Raw genomic sequence first — 21,208 nt, 5'->3', positions numbered from 1 at the left:
TTTTGTTTTAATGTGACTACTAGAAAATTCACTATGTGCCTCAGCTGTGGGTCACATTTTCTATTGGGCAGTGCAGCTGATTAGTCACTGACATCCCGAAGGGAGAGGCTCTCCGGCTGGATGCCACCCTGGGACACAGCTCTGCCCCCATCAGCCTGCAGCTCATCAGACCTCTAGGTCTGACTCCCAACTTACAGGAAGTACAGGGCCCTGAGGAGCATGATAAATAAGGAAGCTGTGAGAACCCTTACAGAACAGATACCCGGTGTCTTCAACAAATAAATTGCCTAGAAAAAAATTAAGGAGGGGTGGGGGAGAATGTATAGATTTAAAGAGATGTGTGAGAGAGAGAACAACTAATCAGAAGGCCTGGCCCTTATATGCAAAAGTTGTAAAAAAATATTTATCAGACAACTGGGGAGATTTGAACACTGAGTAATATTTGATGATATTTAGGAATTACTGCTCCTGGGATTTCCCTGGCGGTCCAGCGGTTAAGACTGCGCTTCCACTGCAGGGGGCGCAGGTTCGATCCCTGGTTTGGGAACTAAGATCCTGCAAGCTGTGTGGTGCAGGAAAAAAAAAAAAAATGGAATTGGCTGCGCTCCTTTTTTTTTCAGTTGTGATAACAGTATAAAATAGCATATCATATAATATAAAAAGGAGTCCTTAACTGTTAGAGATTCTAACAGGAATAATTTGGATGAAATGATATGGTATCTGGGAAGTGCCTCAAAATAAGCCAGTGCTGTGAGGTACAGGCAAAGCAAGGCTGGCCTCGTGGTGACTGTTGAAGCTGGATTACGGGCTTCTGTTACACTTTTCTCTATACTTCTTCGTGTGTTTGAGCTTTCCCATAATAAACAGGGTTGTTTTTTTTTTAATCCTTTTAATCCTTTTGTTCTAATGATTATGGAATCCAAAGAAACCCTCTGGTTGGTGCTATGGGGAGGGGGCGGGTTGGGGGCAGGGAGTACAGAGAGGACCTTGCCTTGTCTTGTGACTCCAGGACTCCCTTGTGGGTGCCAGCCCTTCCGTCCTTCCTGCTTCTCTGGGGGTGGCTAGGGAAGTCAGACAGGTGTGGCAGGGAGACTAGACTGGCTTTCTTAGAGGATGAGAAGGAATCTATTTCTCTTTCAACTCTCATTTCACTGGGGGCTTCGCGGTTTAGCTGGCCTGTCAGGGGTCTCTCCAAGAATATCACATGCCAACTCAGGGTCCTTAAATAACCCCTGTTTTTCTGTTGTTTTTAATTTTTTGGGTTTGCCACGTGACATGCGGGATCTTAGTTCCTGACCAGGGATGGAACCTGCACCGCTTGCAGTTGAAGCACGGACTCTTAACCACTGGACCACCAGGGAAGTCCGTGGGGTTTTGGTTTTAGGGGGTCCCTGTCCTTCCTGACTTTGGGTGCAGATATTGAGTCAATGAGTTTCCTGACTTCAGAGTCTGACTTTCATTAGTTTGGTATCAAAATCAATGTTATCATTAACTGATAAACATTTATTGAGCATCTACTCTGTGCCAGAGAGTACAACCAATCAGGGCAGAGTCAAAACAGCCCCTGCCTCAGATAGTTGAGGTACAGTCAGCGGACACACAGCCTGCTGCTGTGGGCCAGGCACCTGGCTCGGTGCCGGGTTGGGGACAGGTAAGCTCTGAGGGAGCGTGCTTCCTGGTCAGGAGTCCCCAGGCTTTAATGACACCCGCCTCCACATGGACACATTCTGAGCTTCTGTCCTGCACATCCCTTCTGTGCTTCTCTTTCAGGATGAGCGTGCAAACCATCCGCAATGTTTTTAGTGTCGAGACTGGCTATCGGCTCTCAGATGATCAAATAGTCAACCATTTTCCAAACCACTATGAACTAACGCGGAAGGATCTGATGGTGAAAAACATCAAGAGATACAGGAAAGAGCTGGAGAAGGAAGGGAGTCCTTTGGCAGAGAAGGACGAAAGTGGGAAATACCTCTACCTGGGTTTGTGTCCTTTCCACCGGCCTCACGTTTTAAATAGATAGTGGAGTATTCTCCAGTGGCACAAGACCGCGAGATGGTGACTGTTGGCTTTGAGGGATGAACGTGTTTGTGGGCACCTCTTTCATTCCAGGCATCTCCAGAATTGGGGGAGGGGGCTCAACTTGGAATCTGAGTTTGTGTGAGTGCCTTGGGAATGTGCACAGGAGGTGGTGGGCGTGGGGGGCACTCCCTGAGTTACAGACTGCCAGGAGGGACCATTACTGTGTCCAGCAATGCCTAGGGAGCACAGTGCGTCCCTGCCCCGTCTGGTGAGAAAAGCTGGGCTGTTGGGTAATTTCAGAATCCCTTTAGCACACGTGGGGAAAAGTACATAAGTGACCTCTCTGGGCCTCGTTTCCTAATCTGATAAATGGGAATGATAACAATACCTATCTTACAGTTTACTGTGGGGATTAAATGATACAGATTTGTAAAGTACTTAGCACACAGCTAAAAGAGAAAACTCATTACAGGCAGACCTCAGAGGTATGGTGGGTTCAGTTCCAGACCACCAAAATAAAGCAAATTACCACAATGGGACTTCGCTGGTGGTCCAGTGGTTAGGACTCCACGCTTCCACTGTCAGGGGCCCGGGTTCGATCCCTGGTCAGGGAACTATGATCCTGCAAACTGCATGGTGTGGCCCAAAATAAATAAGTAAACAAATAAAAAGAATGAAGTTTTTAAATAAAATAAAGCGAATACCGCAATAAAAGCAAGCCACGTGAAATTTTTTGGTTTCCCACTGCATGTAAAAGCTATCCTTACACTAAACTGTAGTCTGTCAAGTGTACAATAGCATTATGTCTTAAAAAAAAGTCAATGTACATACCTTAATTAATTAATTAATTATATTTTTGGCGACATTGGGTCTTTGTTGCTGAACGCGGGCTTTCTCTAGTTGCGGCGAGCAGGGGCTACTCTTTGTTGCGGTTCTCAGCCCTCTCATTGTGGTGGCTTCTCTTGTTGTGGAGCATGGGCTCTAGGCGCGCGGGCTTCAGTAGTTGTGGCACGTGGGCTCAGTAGTTGCGGCTTGCGGGCTCTAGAGCGCAGGCTCAGTAGTTGTGGCGCACGAGCTTAGTTGCTCCACGGCATGTGGGATCTTCCCGGACCAGGGATTGAACCCGTGTCCCCTGCATTGGCAGGCGGCTTCTTAACCACTGCGCCACCAGGGAAGTCCCGACATACCTTAATTTAAAAATACTTTATTGCTTAGAAATGTCAACCATCATCCGAGCCTTCAGTGAGCTGTAATTGTTTTGCAGTAGTAACGTCAGAGATCACTGATTTCAGATCACCACAGCAAACATGACAATAATGAAAAAGTTTGAAATACTGCGAGAATTACCAACACGTGACACAGAAACACAAAGTGAACAAATGCTGTGGAAAAATGGTGCCGATTGACTTGCTCCACGCGGGGTTGCCACAAACCTTCAGTTTGTAAAAAATGCATTATCTGTGCAGCAAAATAAAACGAGGCTCGCCTGTGTTGTACCGGGATTGAACTGCAGAAGCCCTTGCCCTGTGAGATGCTGGGTGGAGGCGTGAGGTAGCGAAACAGGCCCTGAAGAGGCAGTGGCAGCGTCTTTCTGTCCGTGGCCCCCGGCGGGCTGGCTCACCGTTGTCCCCTCTCTGTTACCCTCAGACTTCGTCCCCGTCACCTACATGCTGCCTGCCGACTACAACCTGTTCGTGGAGGAGTTCAGGAAAAGCCCCTCTAGCACCTGGATCATGAAACCTTGTGGCAAAGCCCAGGGAAAGGGCATCTTTCTGATCAACAAGCTCTCGCAAATCAAAAAGTGGTCCCGGGACAGCAAAACGTCTTCGTAAGTGGGGGAGCCCGTTGCGTGTGCTTTGCCACGGGTGGGGGGGCCCTTGCTTGCTTTTCCAGGTGTGCAGCATTTGTTCAGGTATACACGTGGCAGCAGGACAAGGCTCTGTGGCCACTGTAGCGTCACCAGTCGTAGAATCTCACCTGGGGATGGTGGGTAAACTGGCGTAAGGTCACAGGAGCAGGGAGCCTCGCTGGCCACTCTCTGTCCTGAAAGCTGGGGGGAGACCCGTCCAGTCCTGGTGCTTCTGAGGTGGCGAAGCACATGCTTAACACCTGGGTGCCTGGGCTTGAACCCCTGTCTGACACTCACCACCTGAGTAAGTTTTGCTGTATAGACTCTTAGGTTCTTCATCCGGGTAGACTGGGGACACACATAGCACCAGCCTCACGGGGCCGAGGTGGGGATGGACCCGAGCGCCAGGCAGTGTGTGTGGTCAGTGTAGAGAAGACCTATATGACCGTCAGTCAGGTCTCCTCTCTGGGCTGGGTGCCCCTCAGAACGGAGGACACCAGGAGGTTTAGTCTAAGACTCACTCTTTGCCTCTTCGAGGTCCTTAACTGCCGGGAAGTGCCTGGAGGCCACCATTGGTGCCATCCTTTCCGGGTGGGCCGGTGGCTCCCCTGAATTCCCAGGAGTGGCAGGGATGCCTCCCTGTGTCCCGCATTTAAGTCTGACTGCATGATGCTAGCACCCGGGGGTTCCTCTGTGGATACCCCCCACCCTCGTTTTCTCCCCGTGAACTGGCCTCTCACTTAATGAGAGGCAGCAAGCTTGTCACCAGCCGACTAAAGACTTCTGGTCTTTTTTTTTTTAATTTATTTTATTGAAGTACAGTTGATTTGCAATGCTGTGTTCATTTCTGCTGTACAGCAAAGTGATTCAGTTATACATATATAGATTCTTTTTCGTATTCTTTTCCATTATGGTTTATCGCAGGACATTTGAATATATCTCCCTGTGTTGTACAGGAGGACCTTGTTGTTTATCCATCCTATGTATAACAGTTTGCAACTGTTAACCCCAAACTCCCAATCCATCCCTCCCTGACCCCCTCCCCCTTGGCAACCAGAAGTCTGTTCTCTATGAGACCTCTGGTCTTTGCATCTAACCTCGACTTTGACACGCCCAGGTTCATGACTCAGTCTACCAAGGAAGCCTACGTGATCTCTCTGTACATTAACAACCCGTTACTAATCGGCGGCAGGAAGTTTGACCTGCGCTTGTATGTTCTGGTGTCTACGTACCGCCCACTGCGCTGCTACATGTAAGAGCCGGAGTTTTGTTTCCATTTCTTTAGACTGAGCTTTGGGAATTCCCTGGTGGTCCAGTGGTTAGGACTTGGCTTCCACTGCGGGGGGCCCGGGTTCGATTCCTGGTTGGGGAGCTAAGATTCCCACATAATGCGTGCTGTGGCAAAAAAAAAAAAAAAAAAGACCGTGCTTTGACACGATACTTCCTACTCCTCGGAGACCTTGCAAGGGTTGGTCGAACTCCCTGTACGCGTAGTGCCTGGCATGTGATCCATGTTGAGTAAGGCAGTAACTTTGACACGAATGTGAATCTTTAAAACAAAAAGCAACTCTTTTACCCTTACAAAGATACTCAGAGAAAGAAGCCAGACACAGAAGGCCACATGTTGTTCAATTCCGTTTATATGACGCACCCAGAAGAGGCAAAACTGTAGAAACAGAAAGTAGATTCGGGTTTGCCCAACACCAGGGTTGGGAATTGCCTACTGACGGTCGCAGAGTTTCTTTCTGGGGTGATGCAGATGTAACATTGATTGTGGTGATGGTTGCACGACTCTGAATATACCAAACACCGTTGAGTTGGACACTTCATGCGGATGAGTTATATGGCACGTAAATTATATCTTAATAAAGCTATTATGTAAAAAGAACCGTAAAAAATAACAAAGCAGCTGTTTAAAAAGTTTAAAACAAAAAGCAGCTCTTTTAAGAGAAAAAAAAGTGTTATATTTTGTTTACGCTTGTCCTCAGAGTATTGAATTCATCTGGATTCCCACTTAGGTATAAACTTGGATTTTGCCGCTTTTGCACAGTAAAATACACCCCGAGTACCAGTGAGCTGGACAACATGTTTGTTCATCTCACCAACGTTGCCATTCAGAAACACGGGGTAAGTGTTTCTTTTCCCTTGAGCTTAAGGAAATGGACTGATTTTGTGGGTTTCTTTGTTTTTCTATTTGCAGGAGGGGTTGGGTGGGCACAGGAGTTGAATTTAAGATGCCCTGGCACTGATGAAGATTTTGTGGGTTTCTTCATTTTTCTATTTGCAGGAGAGGGTGGGTTGGTATAAGAGTTGTATTTAAGATGCTCTGGCACTGATTGGGAGGGGGAACCCCAAATATCCAGTGTGCTTGTCCCACGGGGGGTGGGGCATTTGGAGAGAGTCCCACATTCAAGTGGGACACATTGACTCTTGGAGCCTGGGTCTCTCGAGTTGTAAAAGGAGATAATATTATTACCTTGTGGGGCTTGTGGGAGGATTATATGAGAGAACCTGTGCTTGGTCATTCAGTTAAAGACCAGGTACTGAGCACCTGTCTGGGTTGGTCCCATGATGAGGGCTACAATTATGGGCAAAAACTTCCTTCACCCCTACTCTCACGGAGCCTAGAGCCTGTGGGGGGAAGGCAGTCATCAAATAATCACACTGCAACTGAGATGCACGTTCTGCAGGTAGAGATGCAGGCCTGGAGGAGCTTGGAATGAAGGGGCCTGTAGTCCAGGTGGTCGGAGGCCGCCACGCACAAGTGGCCTTGAGCAGAGAACTGAAGTCTGAGCGGGGGTTCCCTGGGTGGAGGAGTGGAAAGAGCATTCTAGCAGAGGGCACAGCACATGCCAAGGCCCCGTGGCAGGAAGGAGCATCGCAGGAGCTGAAAGGAGTTGGGGCAGCTGGAGCCCCCAAGTGAGGCGGGTAGAGTGAGAGGGCCCTGTAGAGGCCAGCGGAGGCCAGGACACAGGACGTGGTAGGTTCTGTGCAGGCTTTGGGGCTATAATCCAGTCCTGGCGAACAAGGCCTGAAGGTCTCATTTCTAGAGGAAAGACTCTTCTATTTGGGTCTTGCTTGAATGGAAGCCTGAATACCCTAGTCTTTTTATCATTTGAATAGAAAGAGGGTAAATATTGATAGAAAACAAGCTTTTCTGAGTAAACTACTGAAAGGTTTGGTCAGACCAGCTTGGGCCCAATCCCGTGCCCATCACTTAACCTCTGGGTGACTTGGGGAAGTCACCCAGCCTCCCTCTCAAACAGGAGCCCTGTTTTTTACCTTCCTGGTCGTGGCAACTGGCTGCCCTGTGGGGCTGACCCCAGTCCACCTGCCCCTCGGGTTTTCCTGCGAGCAAAGTGAGAAAGCGTTGCCGTTACAGCGTTCACAGTTAGAGGGGAAGGGGTGACTCAGCCAACACCTTACTCGTAAGAATTTGGGGAAACGGTCTTTCAGGTGACACAGCACAGAACTTGTCAGCCATTTGGGGACGCCACACCCTTCATAACCAAGTAGCACATTGTGTGAAGTCTGGGCAGGGGTGGGAAATGACAGTGACCGACCTTGAGTCCCCTTGGTGTCCTGAGGACAGGGCATGATGTGCTGGCCTGTTAAGCCGCCTCACCCTGGGGGGGCCAGACTGAAATTGGGAGGGTCCCATTTGATGAGCCTTCTCAGGACATCAAACACGAGGTCACTATTTCCATCACTAAGGAAGAGAAACCATTTTAAAAAGACAGAAGGAGAGAGCTGAGGCTGTCTTCAGCCTGGCATCTCTGCGTGCACCGGAAGCAGCAGTGCTCTCCACATTCTTCCTATTTCTAAATGCTTCGCTTTTTAATGTAAGAAACAGGTTCCTCCGAGAAATGTCCGTTTCACCCTTGAATGAAAGCTTCACATGGCTCTAATTTAGCATTGCATAGAGAATAGATGTTATTTTGAACACAGAAATGCTGTGGACCAGTGGATCTGCTTGTCCACTGAGGGCCCCTGGGGGCGGAAAACCACCCTGCACTCTCGGGCAGGATGATGAGACACATCCCTGCCCTCAGGAAGCTCAGAGTCCAGCCAGAGGGGCAGATTGCGAAGGACTGAGTGTCAGGAAAGGTCAGGAGACCTCAGTGCTGCCTCAAGAGTGCGGGAGTGGGGTTTGGGGCCTGCCAGGAGGCTGGCTTAACCACGACTGCTGGCGGGTTTCCCAGGGTGCAGGGTGGGTCCTGAAATGCGCAGTGTTTGCACGTTGATAGGAGAAAAATGTTCTGAGATAACTCTGATAAAATAACTTTCCTACTGCCAAAAAGCAGGCGCTTTTTGTATCATTACTTTGTATCTATACTTGTTTGTTTGTTTGTTTTTTTTGCGGGTACGCGCGGGCCTCTCACTGCTGTGGCCTCTCCCGTTGCGGAGCACAGGCTTCGGACGCGCAGGCTCAGCGGCCATGGCTCACGGGCCCAGCCGCTCCGCGGCACGAACCTGTGTCCCCTGCATCGGCAGGCGGACTCTCAACCACTGCACCACCAGGGAAGCCCTGTATCTATACTTTTTATATTTATGCACGTGTAAGACAGTGTTTTGCATAAAGTGTACACTTTATGCCTCTGGAACTTTTTTTTTAAGTAAACAAATTTTTCTTGATAGTAAAAAGAATCTGTATATAGGAAAATAAAAGGTATTGCTGGACAGTTAGCCTAGTTTTTCCTATAATTTATTTTAGGGCTACAGTCCTTTTTTTTTAGGGGTACAAACACCAAATAATATATTTGAGAGCCTGTTTGAGGTGAACAAGCTTGGGCACCTCATCTTTTGAGGCATTTTAGTAAGAACTGACATGTAAAAGGAATTTGTCTCTGACCTTGAAAAGATGCTTTTAAAGATATGGATAATTCTTGGCTTTTATGTGTAAACAGAGTCTGCTTTGAGTTTGTTCCTTGTTAGGCTGATTTTGTTTTAGTTCACAGTTACCAACTTTCTACTTAGAAAATGAAATCTCCGTCTCATAACTTTCTAATACACTTCAGTATTTTCTAGCTTTTTGCCTCCAAAGGGGCAGTGTGTGGAGAATTAATGTTCAGAGTCAGAGAAGTAGAAAGAGCACTGAACTGGCATTGGAAACCCTGGGCTAAGGTCCCAGCTCTGTCACAGCCAGGATGAAAGCTTGGGCAAGTAACGGGGCCTCTCTGAGCCCGAGTCTCTCAGACAGCTGGGACGCTGTGAGGGAGGTTCACGTGTGGGTCTCTTAAACCATCGTGCCCGGGGCACGGTGTGTCCCAGGTTGGCTTCTCCAGGAAACAGAGGCAGAGATGAGCGTGCAGGAGGTTTACTGGGGCACGATGTCATGGGCAACGCCAGGAGTTGGGGGGAGCCGGATCGGGCAGAGGGGGGTCAAGTGGGGACACAGCTGCAGCAGGGGCCCCAGCCAACCTCAGCGCGCTCTGCAGCTGGGTGCCCCGGAAGAGTTGTCCCAGACGGAGACAGGGGCCAACACCCAGGCACCAACCCCTCACTGGCTGTGGGCTGCCCGAGGAGGGGTTGGACTAGGCAGGTCCTCTTAACCAAGGGCAGCTCCCTGAAAGGGTCTCTGCTGCAAGGAGGAGCGCCTTGATCTTGAAGGGGTGTCTGGGTGGCACTCCCTCCACAGCACACACTGTGAGGGATAAAGCATTGATTATGAGAATACTGCAGAGTTGATTGTAGTTGGCCCTCCGTATCCCAGGGCTCCACATCTGTGGGTTCAAGCAGCCGTGGGTTGAAAATATTCGAAAAGGGACTTCCCTGGCAGTCCAGTGGTTAAGACTCTGCGCTTCCTCCGCAGGGGGCGTGGGTTCCATCCCTGGTTGGGGAAGTAAGATCCTGCCAGCTGCGCGAAGCAACCAAACAAAGAGAATTCAGAAAAAAGAAAAATTCCAGAAATTTCCAAAACAGCAAAACTTGAATTTGCTGCTCAGTGGCAACTATTTTTGTAGCATTTATGTTGTGTTTACAATTTACATAGCATTTACATCACATTAGCTATTATAAGGAATCTAGAGATGATTTAAAGTACACAGGAGATGGGGAGGATGTGTGTAGGTTACAGGCAAATACAATGTCATTTTATATAAGGGACTTAGGCGTCCAAGGATTTTGGCATCCAAGGGGGGTCCTGGAACCACTCCCCTGTGGATACCGAGGGACAACTGTATTTTAAAAAATCGCATGTGTAGGAGGCCCAGATCCCCAAGGGGCAGGGCCCATCCGCTTTGTTCCCGGGTGCTCGCCCGCCCCCCTCCCCCGCACACCAAGGGGCACCAGGAAATGCTCAAGGGTGAGAGCAAGCGCTGGGCTCCTCCGGGGGCATTGCCTGGGGCCCCACCCCCTTTTCTGTGGCCAGGAGGATTACAACCACATCCACGGGGGCAAGTGGACGGTGCACAACCTGCGACTCTACCTGGAGAGCACCCGAGGCAAGGAGGTGACCAGCAGGCTGTTCGACGAGATCCACTGGATCATTGTGCAGTCCCTGAAGGCTGTGGCGGTGAGTCCCAGGGGTGTTGGGGGCAGGGCGGGGCGCCCCGGGAGCAGAGAGAGCGAAGGAGACCACGCAGGCCTAGCAAGAGTTTGGGATTTGGGGGTGCAGGTGGCTCTTTGGTTAAAAATAGCTGTTCTTATGGTCTCACCTCCTACACGTCTGCCAGAGGCCAGGGTGGTCTCGGGAAGGGAGAGGGGCTGGCTCCTGGCTGGCGTTGCTGCAGCCATGGCCCTGGAACCGCTACAGAAGGGCAGGGACCTCGTGACGTCATCGTCGGCTCTTCTGTGCCCACTGAGTCGAGAATGAGTGTTTTGTCATAAGCTGATGCTTTGGAGATGGACTTTTCAGCAGCCTCCCGATTTTTAGGCTTCCTGCTTTGCTATTTCATAGACATTTAGGACTGGAGAGAGCCTCCCTTTTTTTTTACTCAGGTCTCATATCTGTTGTCTGGTTTGAAGGTTTTGTGTTTCGTTTCACCGTTCTAAAGCAGGTGTGCATCTATTTTCAAAGGGAAAGCAAAGGATAAACCCTGGAGCACCAGCATGCAGGCCGCTATTTCTGGTGCAGGTAGCGGTGGGCAGACTGCAGTAGTGCCCACACACCGGCGTTGAGGGGCTGTGAAAAGAGCTGCGCTTGCTGGAGTCGGAAACGCGGGGAGATTGCTGTTCTGGAGAAAGTGTGATGTGGGTTTGGCAGCGAGGTGGACGTGTGTGAAAAGATTTATGTGAAACCTTCTCAGTGGAAGATTAAGGCCCTCTCTCCCCACTTTTTCTTTTCCCCCTTTGGCCGTGCTGTGCGGCTTGGCGGGATCTTACTTCCCCGACCAGGGATTGAACCTGGGCCACGGTAGTTCCTAACCACTGGACCGCTGGGGAATTTGCTCTCCCATTTTTATCTTTGAAAATGCCAACTTACACTAATTCCCCTGTACGTGAAAAGCTTTGTTGAAACAACTGTGTAAAGAAAATTATGGACAGGAAAGGTGACCCTTCAGTGGACACCTTGGCTTTGCTGTGCCTTGAATCGAGCTCTTCCTGTGTCACCAAGCGCTGATGAGCCCTGCCTGTGCCTTCAGTCTGCATCTCGGGCCCCCAGGGAGGACTCGGCGGGGAAGAGCCCAGGGTCTAGTTAGTCTAGTTAGCGGTTGGAGAGAGGTGTCTCAGGGGTCACGGTGCGGATGTGTGGGGAGGCCTGGGCTCAGGTTTCAAGCCGAAGCCACCATGTGCCTCCTGGCGACGTGGCACAAGTGCCTGCCCTCCGTGGGCCTCGGGGGTGTCCTCTGTGAAGTTGGGATCACGACCCTGGTGTCTCAGGCTGGTTGTGTGAACGCGCTCCGCGGAGGCTAACATACGGGCTGGGAAGGTAAATGGCAGCGGCTGTAACACAGGCGATGTGGGAGCCTCAGTGCCTGATTAAACCAGTGCGTCCGCTCCCGTCCTGGCCTGATGGGCAGAACTCTGAGAAAGAGTTCTCACACAGGCCTGTGTCCTGGCCCCGGCTACACAGCCTGTCTCGAGGCTGGATCCGCCAGGCGCCTCTGAGCATCTTCTCCTGGGCCTCAGCCTCCTGAGCTGAGAAGCTGTTGGATTTCTAAGGCTCTGAGGCTTTGGGGAGCAGGGATTTATTTTTTCAGTTTTTATTAATTTAGCAAATATTTGGTCACCTTGTTTTTACCAGGTTGTTGCCTTCAGGGAATCTAGGGGAGAGGCAGGCAGGGAAACAGGAGGCTGCGGTAACTCGTGGGGAGGGCCTGGTGCAGGGTGTGGACCATGTGGGGGGCCCACGGAGAAGCCGAGAGGCAGAGCTCGGGAGCAGAATGCTCAGAGGGCCAGAGACAGCGGGGCTGGGGGATGACAGAGGGTTAGTGACTGTCCTCTGTTCCCTCTGTGCTGCAGAGGCTTTTGGGGACAGTGGTGTGTGTGCTGGCCGGGTTAGGACACCAGGCTTTCAGTGGAAATGCAACAATTCCGCTAAATTTCCACGAGATGAAACAGCCCCCCAGCCTGGTTTTCCTCCAGTGAGTGGGGCTGCACTGGGCTCTCTCCCCCTTAGATGTTTCCTGTTCTAAATCCAGTGTTTCAGGGAGAGTCCAGGCATCCACTAACGTATGAATAGGCCTCACCATCCTCACAGTCGCGTCTGTGTGCTCCCCTCGCTGTGGGGTGCATGAGAGTCCCCGGGGAGCACGTAGCACTGCTGCTGACTGGGCCTCTCCTGGAGGGTTTAATCCAGGAAGCTTGGGCAGCCTGGAAATCTGTGTTGTAAACAAGCCGCTGGTGGCTTTTTTATGCACTTGGAGAACAATTTTTGAAATGGAATTAAAAACTGAGAAGAAGGGACTTCCCTGGTGGCACAGTGGTTAAGAATCCGCCTGCCAATGCAGGGGACACGGGTTCGAGCCCTGGTCCAGGAAGATCCCACATGCCACGGAGCAACTAAGCCCGTGCGCCACAACTACTGAGCCCACGTGCTGCAACTACTGAAGCCTGTGCGCCTAGAGCCCACGCTCCGCCGCAAGAGAAGCCACCGCAGTGAGAAGCCCGTGCACTGCAACGAAGACCCTAAAATAAATAAATTAATTAAAGAAAAAAAACCTAAGAAAATCCAAAATTTTTTTTTTTTTTTTTTTTTTTCGGCACGTGGACCTCTCACTGCCGTGGCCTCTCCCGCTGCAGAGCACAGGCTCCGGACGCGCAGGCCCAGCGGCCATGGCCCACGGGCCCAGCCGCCCCGTGGCACGTGGGATCCCCCCGGACCGGGGCACGAACCCGCGCCCCCTGCACCGGCAGGCGGACCCCCAACCACTGCGCCACCAGGGAAGCCCAATCGAAAAATTTTAAGTAAATGGATTTGACTTTTGACTTTTGTCACAGAGAACAGAGGTTCGTACGCTGCATCTCGAGGGGTCTGTGAAGGGACTGACAGCCTGGTGGGCTCTGGGTGTGTGTGTGTGTGTGTGTGTGTGTGTGTGTGTGTGTGTGTGTGTGTGTGTGTGTGTGTGTAAGACGCACAGGCCTGAACTTTGGGTGCCTGGGCTTGGAGCTGGACTTCTGTCCACTCTGAGGAAAGTCTTGTGCCGACGGAGACTTTCATTGCTGGTCGTCAGGCCTCTGATGAATGAGGCGTGAAGACGATGATTGCTTCACGAACCCCCTTTCCATCCCTGACCTTGCGGGAGGAACACGGAGAGGAAGCGGGGAGGGGAGAGGGCGGAGATGGGGAGCCGCTGGTCACAGGAGTGAGCGGCTGGCATCACCACCGTGAGTAGGGTCCTGCCGCTTTAACATCCCGCATCTCCATGATGTGGGTCTCGGCTGGGCCCCCCAGTTCTGGCTCTGTAACCCGCCGGTCCTCTCCCTGCAGCCGGTGATGAACAACGACAAACACTGCTTTGAGTGCTACGGCTATGACATCATCATCGACGACAAGCTGAAGCCCTGGCTGATCGAGGTACCCACGCGCTGCATGCCCGCGTGCCTGGTCGCCCCACACCCTCCCGGTGCCTCTGCCTCAGGCTCCGCGGCCCCAGCCAGATGTTTCCCAGGCCATGGTGGGCGCGGTAGGATGGGGGGGCAGATGTCCAGGTCTGACGGTTTGCTGATGGTTGGGGAATACACACTCCCGGTCTGTCACCTCCGGCGAGCCCAGCCCACAGAGCCCGAGCCATCCTCCCCCTTCCGAATGGGTGCTTCCGGGTGAGCCCAGGTCCTGGGGCCTGGCCCTGTCGGACACTGTTCCCATTCAGGAAAGGAGCTCACAGACCCGGAAGCCCTTGGGAGGTCGTAGTGTTCTGTCTGGAAATAAGGAACGCTATCCTCTTGGGAGGAAGGCGTAGTTTGGAAGTGGACTCATATGCCCGTTTCAAGGCGTAGACAGGATGTAGTCATGGCTGTTCTAGAAAGGGCAAGGTTCATACACCCTTTTCCTGATGACAGTGGCAGCGGGCGCTGGCACACCCGTCTGAGGCCCTGACACGGAGCCCACCTTGCCTGGTGGTCCTGCTTTGCTCTGCTGCCAGGAAGAGGGGCTCAGGCCTCTGAGGGGCGCAGGGCTGGACGGGCAGAAAGGGGGCAGGCTTCCACTCTGGTGACTCATCTCCCCGCTAGTGCCCCTGAGTGCCGTGTCCTCTCACCACACCCATGTGGACGGGACGGCTCAGGCCCTTTAGCTCAGTCCTGTTTGCAGGCGAAGCTGAGTCACAAGAACAAGTGAGTGGTCCCCTGTAGGGAAGTCAGTGGGGGCCCTGCAGGGAGCTGCCAGGAGAACAGGTTACGGGAGGGCGAGCTGTGTGTGTGTGTGTGTGTGGATAAATGTGCGTATAGATAGACAGGTAGGTCAGTCCTTAGATATAACATATTTATGCTTTTTTCCCCTCCATCTTAAACAGAGTAAATAACTTGAATGGAACTCAAGTTTTCCTTGATGAACTAGGATCTTAATTGTGAACATTACTTCTAAAATAATAACGGGTCTTAACTGTAGCATATTTGTAATAAGAATTACAGTATTATACGATCAACCACAGTGGTAATTTCAGGGGCAACCGAGGTCCACCCTGCTGGCGGCACAAAGACACAGTCTGACTACTGGGCGAGGAAGCCTGAACAACTTGCCCATTTGCTGTCTCTTCTCTCTCACGGCCTGAGAAAACAGCCCACCAAAGTCATTACAACTGTGCCTAAAATAAGGGAAAATAGGTACTGACTGAGGGCCCGTGGGACTCTCGGCGGAGTAAATGGCCACGTTTTAACACATGGATTTTGTGACTTGGCTGACCTCCTCAGAGGCCTGGACGGGCTCCTCACCTGGTCAGAATGTTGCTTTGTTGGTGAGCTAGTACTTACTCTCTCAGCAGAAGGGGTCCTTTTCCTTTCACTCGACCCACGATGCTGCCTGGTCAGGGTCATTGGGTCACTGATTCCAGCAAAGCTCTGGGCAGCTTTTGGTGCTGAGGACAGAGCTCATCACACAGGTAGACGCTGAAATTACGTTTGTGATGGACGTTGACCTATGACTTTTGTTTGCGTGGTGACGGATCTGTAGCTTCTGTTCCTAATCCTGTCCTTAAATACCGTTTGTATTTCACCTAACAGCTAATGAAATAGAGCACGAAATGCTCCTGAAGGTGTTAGGTATGAACAGTGTGAATCACAACCTTATCTGCGGCGCGCGGCCCTGCTCCAGGCGAGTAAGTGGTCCAGCCAAAGGATGTGTTCTCTTTCCTCTCGTAGGTGAACGCGTCCCCATCCCTCACCTCCAGCACGGCCAACGACCGAATCCTTAAGTATAACCTGATTAATGACACCCTCAACATCGCCGTCCCTAACGGCGAAATTCCAGACTGTAAATGGAACAAGTCACCCCCAAAGGAAGTCCTTGGCAATTATGAAATTCTGTAAGTTTGTGTGTCTGTGCAGCTGGCCTCGTGTGTGTCAGATTGGGGGGTACCAGGGCCCACCTGGGATTTTCTAGGTATATGTGGACTCACCTTGTCGGGTAGAGTATTTTGTTTTTTGGTGTTATGGGATAGATCTTGTAGCAGACAAGCGTTTTCGTGCTGAACCAGGCCTCGGTCTAGTCTTGTGCCTGAGAAACATTAATGAAGCATTTGCCACGTTTGCTGCTGGGGCAGCAGGAGCTGGTCACCGGCCGTGGAGCAGAGGCTGGCCACGCCCTGGCCCACCCCGAGAGCTGTGGGACACCGAAGAACTAATCGAGCTCTTTGAGTCTCCGTGTGTACGTCTTCTTAAATGAGGATAATGCGATCTGTCTTATGGTGGTGAGAGGAAAAGAAGTGTAGCATTTGAGGGCTTGACACACGTGTTGTCACATTTCATTTCTCCAGCAACTTTGTGAGGTGAGGTTGTCAATGGCTCCATCTTACACGTGTGGAAGCAAAGGCTCAGAGGGGTTACGTGGCACGTTGGTAGTGAGATAAAGCGGGGGAAAGTGAAAACCCATCAGGAGGGCAGTGGTCGAGCAAGTCCAATTCGTTCTCACCATAGAAGAGTGAGTGGACGTTAAGAGGACTGACCTGGGGCTGTGCCGGGGGCCCGGGAGGAAAGCAAGGTGCAGGAAAGGGTGCCTGATGTGATCCATGTGAAACGGGCAGTGGTCCCGTGCCTCCTCCCTCGGTGTGATGGGCATTTCCACGTGTGGTGGCTGCTCTGAGAGTGGACGGGCCAGGAGGCGTGGAGGGACATGCATTAGGGTGTCAGCATGGACACCACTGCTGCAGGGGTGTGGGCCGGGGAAGGGGAGCCAGGAAGAGAGGGGAACAGCACCCAACCCGTAGGACTGAATATGTTAGGATCACATTACATGATCCTGTAAAAGTAAACATGTGCGTTTAACTTAACATTTTTAAAAAATGGAGAAGTGGTGAGTGAGCTTTACACAGCGCACAGATCCCAGGCTCTTGGCTGGTAGCGCTGCTGCCATGTGGACATAAGTGTGCAGCGTGGGAAGGGTGGTCGGGAACCGAAAGGGCGACCAGTTGGCCGGTCGGTTGTGTCCTCCAGCGCTTCTGCTGCGCAGGTGAGGTAGAGAGTAGGCAGAGGGTGGAAGTGCCCGGGGTGGGGTGCTCGCCAGGTGCGGGAGAAGGGCAAGGAAGCATGAGGGTGTGAGCAGATGAGGACAGTGCGGGGGTGGGTAGGGATCATGGGGTCAGGGCTGTAGGACAGTGAACTGGGAAGAGAAGGGGCAGAGGTCAGAGTGAGGCTGGAGGCCGAGGTTTTGCAGCGGCTGCGGTCACCAAACATGGCAAGGTCGGGTGCCCTGGGAACGGGGCTGAGCTGGGGTGGAGGACAAGGTCATCGGAGAGGGCAGTAGGTCAGGGAGTCGGGGTCCCATCTGTTTGGTCACTGCGGTCACCAGCAACAGTGAGCCGAGAGCCTGAATCTTAAGGAATTAGGGGCAGTGACACGGAGGATTAGAGGTGACCAACAAGGCCGGGTGAGGGTGGTGAATTCTGCTGACCTGGGAAGGAGGTTTGTGGTGGGAGGGTCTCCTCCAGAGTGGGAGGGAAAACAGGCCCACTCCAGGGGCTGCAGGGGAAGCCAGGTTGCCGAGCAGGAAGGTGAAGGGGACCTTCCAGGATAAGGTGGAGGATGGGGGGTGCTGTGTCCATTGCTGACGATGGACAGAGCTCTCAGTGCGCAGAGGGAGGGAGAGTTTGCTGGTGGGGCCAGGATGGGGCCTGTCCAGAGCCTCGGGGGTTAGCACTGTGGGCGGTGCAGGGTGACACGCGGGTGACGGACGTCAGACTGTGATGGAGGGCCTCGTGGGCCCAGTCCTGAGACAGATGGGGGACTGTGTGGGGAAGGAGTCTGGCCAGGGTCTGGTGGGTCCGCCTTGGTCCAGCTGAGGGTGGCGGGGAGGCGGGCTGTGAGGGCCCTGTGGGACCCTCTGCCCCCATCAACCCATTGCCTCCCTGAGGGAGTGGGCAGAGGCTCCATTTCCAGTTGAAGACGCAGTGGTCCAAAGCCTCAGTGCTTTTACTTGGAGAGACAAACAGGTGGGCCCCCCTCAATCCGTTCCGCCACCCTCTCCCCAGCGCGGGGCCGACAGTTCTGAATCCTTCCGTTCGGGACCTGCTCCCGGTGCTTCAGACGACCTGTCAGACTCCTGGGTGGGCTTACAGCCCTGGGGCCACGTGGGGTGGGCCCTGACGTCACAGGCACCGCCCTGTCCTCCTGCCGTGCCAGCCTCTCTGCATTCCGCTGCGTGCTCCCAAGTGCCCTTCAGAGCATCCCAGCCAGGGTGCCGGCGCCCCTGGTGTGGCACCCAGAAACAGGCGCTCTTGCCGCTGCCCCAGCTCGCCGTCCTGGCCTTGGGGCCACAGGGCCTGGCACCTTGCATCTGCTCCCTCCGGGGCCCCGTTCTACTTTTACAGCTTTTCAAAAAAGAAATGCTCTGAACCCTGACAGTGAGTGGATTCTGCCTGTCAGAAGGCCAGGAGAGCAGCCCACCAGCACAGGAGGGGCCTGAGAAGAGCCATCTGGTCTCTGACTCTGCTCCACGCCCGCTCTGTCCGTGGGCACACCATCCCTGGGAGTCCCGGTTGCCAGCTGCTTGCCAAACGCTCATTTCAGTTCATTTTGTTGTTAAGCTGCACAAATACCCAGTGAAACTGGGAGCCCACCTGTGGGTCTCCCCTCTGTTTATTCAGCAGATTCTTATTGCACACCACCCCACGAGTGAGATGCTGGGGACGACCGTGAAGCAGACAGCGGCGGGGGGGGGCACTCCAGCCCTTTGGTCGGTACTGCAGACGCGCACAGGCAATAGAGTGATGACATATGAACGGGAGTCCCTGGGGGAAGGGAGGGGCCAGGGTGGCTTCCGGGAGAGCCCCCCACAGGCAGAACCGCCAGTGTCCCTGGGGAGTCCTCTGTCCAGCTTCGTCTCTCTGTAGGGAGACGGGGAGGAGAGGGGGACCCATGTGTTGTGGTCTGACATCTACGTCCGGCAGAGGGAAACCCCGTTGTACCTGCCGCGTAGACAACACTCGGCGACTGGCCTTCCTCTTCCCTCCCCTCCCCTTTCAGCCCCGTTTGCCACCAGAAGCCCAATGCAGAAATGTGTTCTTCAACCTCAGAGCCTCTAACCCACACTCAACCCACGGATTCTGGCTCTGGGAATGAGCTTATAACGGAAGCACACGCTCTCCCAGAAGTCAGCAAGATGTAGCTAACGCAACATAACTGAGCATCTTAGCACCGTCTACGTTTGATGTGAACGTCTTCACACGTGTCACAGAGGCTCCTCGGTCAGGGTGTGGTCAGCAGTGATACCTACGCACACACTTCAACAGTGGCAGGAACTTCACGCTCTGAGCTACAGGGTAAAAAGTTCCGAATTAGGAATCCGGACTCCTGGGTTTTATTTAGTCCTACCTCTGCCGCGTACCAGCTGTGTGACTTGAGCACAGAGTCAACCCCTCTGAGCCCCACGTTCCTCAAACAGGAAGTGGGAATCATAATGCCTCCTGGTCTGAGTCAGGAGGGTGATGTGAAGCTACGGCGGGGGTGGGTAGGAGACCCTGTTTGCTGGAGCCTGCCTGGTGCCAGGGCCCACAACAGGTCCTGCGGGTTTCACCACCCTCATGGGACCCCCAAAAGAGGGGCCCCACCCCGGCAAGAAAGGATCACCCAGATGCCAAAACGGTCAGGGACGCTGAGGTTCTAGGCCAGTTCTTTCTGATGCAAAAGAGTCCAGGCTGTACTTTCTGTCCAGGCCGTGCTTTAGCGCCGCGCCAGCCTGACGCAGGAACGTTGGTGGGGGGGAGGGGTGGGGGGTCACAGCTGGTGGAGGCGGCACTGGCCTTGCCTGTGAGCCAGCTGCAGCGCCTCTCCCTGTCCTGGCCTCCTCCTGGGAGGCCACCCACACCCTGTGCCCTGTCTGAAACGGGGTTAGTCATCCTCGCCCCACAGATGCTGAGTGAGATGCTGCGTGTAAAGTATTTCCAGACCTCACTTCTCTCCCTCGCTACCCTGAGGTCTCATTCCTTTCCTTGGGGTCATTGCCAAGTTCAGTCTGGTGGCCTGTATAAAATGTCAGCTGCAGGGGTGGGGACCGCCCACAGTAACAGTTTGAGGCAGTTGTACTTGTGTTCCATGGCCTGGGGCAGTGGTTGGTGGGCTGGAGGCGTGTGGGACGGGGCCAGGCTGCTTCTCCGGGTGACAGGCCTTTGCCGCACCGCAGCCATGGCGACACTGCCGCTGAGCCCTGGAGATGCTTCTCTGTTTCTAGGTACGACGAGGAGCTGGCACAGGGCGACGGGGCTGACCGAGAGCTGAGGAGTCGGCCGGGCCAGTCGCTGGGGCCCAGAGGGGGCCGATCGAGAGACTCCGGGAGGACCGTCCTCACAACCTGGAAGTGACCACCAGTGAGAGCAAAACTCCAGCCTGCACCCACCCTTGCTGAAGACCTATTTTGGAAACTTCCTTTTTCTAGAGCTTTTTTCCTTTCCTAAACCCTGTAAATAAATAAAGGCATTTCTTTGGAAGGTTAAGGAGCCCATTATTGGGGAAAAGTCCCTGTTTCTCCTTTACGCTCACACGACACTCTGACAACAGATGTATGGAGATTTTCCCACACCAAGCAGTTCTGCTGCGGCGCTGGGTGTCCTGCCGTGTAACTCAGTTCTGACGCTGTCTGCCTGGAGTTGGAGTCAGATCCCACAGGTAAGGCCTCAGTCTCACAAGACTGCCCCCACCGTCTCAACTTCAGACGCCGACCGCAAGCCCACGTTGTTAACTGTGCTTCTGACCAACTGGCTGTAAGTTGGAGGTTCCCACAACCCTATCCTTGGGTTCAATTAATTTGCTAGCGGGGCTCTCGGAATTCAGGAAGACAGTTTGCTTACTAGGTTACTGGTTTACATAAAGGGTGCAACTCGGGAAAAGCCAGATGGGAGAGATGCACAGGGCGAGGTGTGGCTGAAGGGGCACGGAGCTTCCATGTCCTCTCTGGGGACACCACCCTGGACGCTCTTCAGATTCCATAGTCCGGGAATATTTATGGAGGCCTCGTTACACAGACATGATTGATTAAATCATTGGCCATTGGCGACTGACTCAACCTCCGGCCCCTCTCCCTTCCTGGAGGCTGAGGTGTGGGGCTGAAAGTCCCACCCCTCCAATCACGTGGTTGGTTCCCCAGGCAGCCAGCTCACATCCGAGGCCACCCAGGAGCCCCAGCCCCCAGTCAGTAGCGCAAACTCTGGCTTGCTTGAAAGGGACTTGTTAGGAACAACAAAAGACACCCATTTCACCTTTATGCTCTGTAGCAATTTCAGGAACTGGGAACAAAACTGAATATAACAACGA

General features: G+C 52.9%; 1 protein-coding gene across 14 annotated transcripts in view; it reads left to right on the top strand.

Annotated features, from left to right (window-relative positions):
- TTLL1 (TTL family tubulin polyglutamylase complex subunit L1) overlaps positions 1-20,391 on the top strand; it is a 36,750-nt gene extending 16,359 nt beyond the window's left edge. For 13 of the 14 annotated variants that reach the window (XR_003433040.1, XR_003433041.1, XR_003433047.1 and 10 more), the window contains 9 exons: positions 1,771-1,979; positions 3,667-3,847; positions 4,986-5,120; positions 5,887-5,995; positions 10,239-10,382; positions 13,740-13,826; positions 15,608-15,771; positions 18,926-19,221; positions 20,130-20,242. Coding sequence is in view for 1 of the 14 variants with exons in the window: in XM_027107884.1 (XP_026963685.1) it covers positions 1,771-1,979; positions 3,667-3,847; positions 4,986-5,120; positions 5,887-5,995; positions 10,239-10,382; positions 13,740-13,826; positions 15,608-15,771; positions 20,130-20,259 (1,159 nt within the window). In the remaining 13 variants the exon portion in view is untranslated. Of the gene's footprint in view, positions 1-1,770; positions 1,980-3,666; positions 3,848-4,985; positions 5,121-5,886; positions 5,996-10,238; positions 10,383-13,739; positions 13,827-15,607; positions 15,772-18,925; positions 19,222-20,129 lie in introns of all 14 variants that reach the window. The other variant, XM_027107884.1, reaches the window with a different exon arrangement.
- Positions 20,392-21,208: the final 817 nt, after the last annotated feature.

Source organism: Aethalodelphis obliquidens, unplaced genomic scaffold (assembly GCF_003676395.1).
Source record: "Aethalodelphis obliquidens isolate GAN/ISIS:26980383/991018 unplaced genomic scaffold, ASM367639v1 scaffold8, whole genome shotgun sequence".
NCBI lineage: Eukaryota > Metazoa > Chordata > Mammalia > Artiodactyla > Delphinidae > Aethalodelphis > Aethalodelphis obliquidens.
This window is presented reverse-complemented; position numbering and strand designations above follow the sequence as displayed.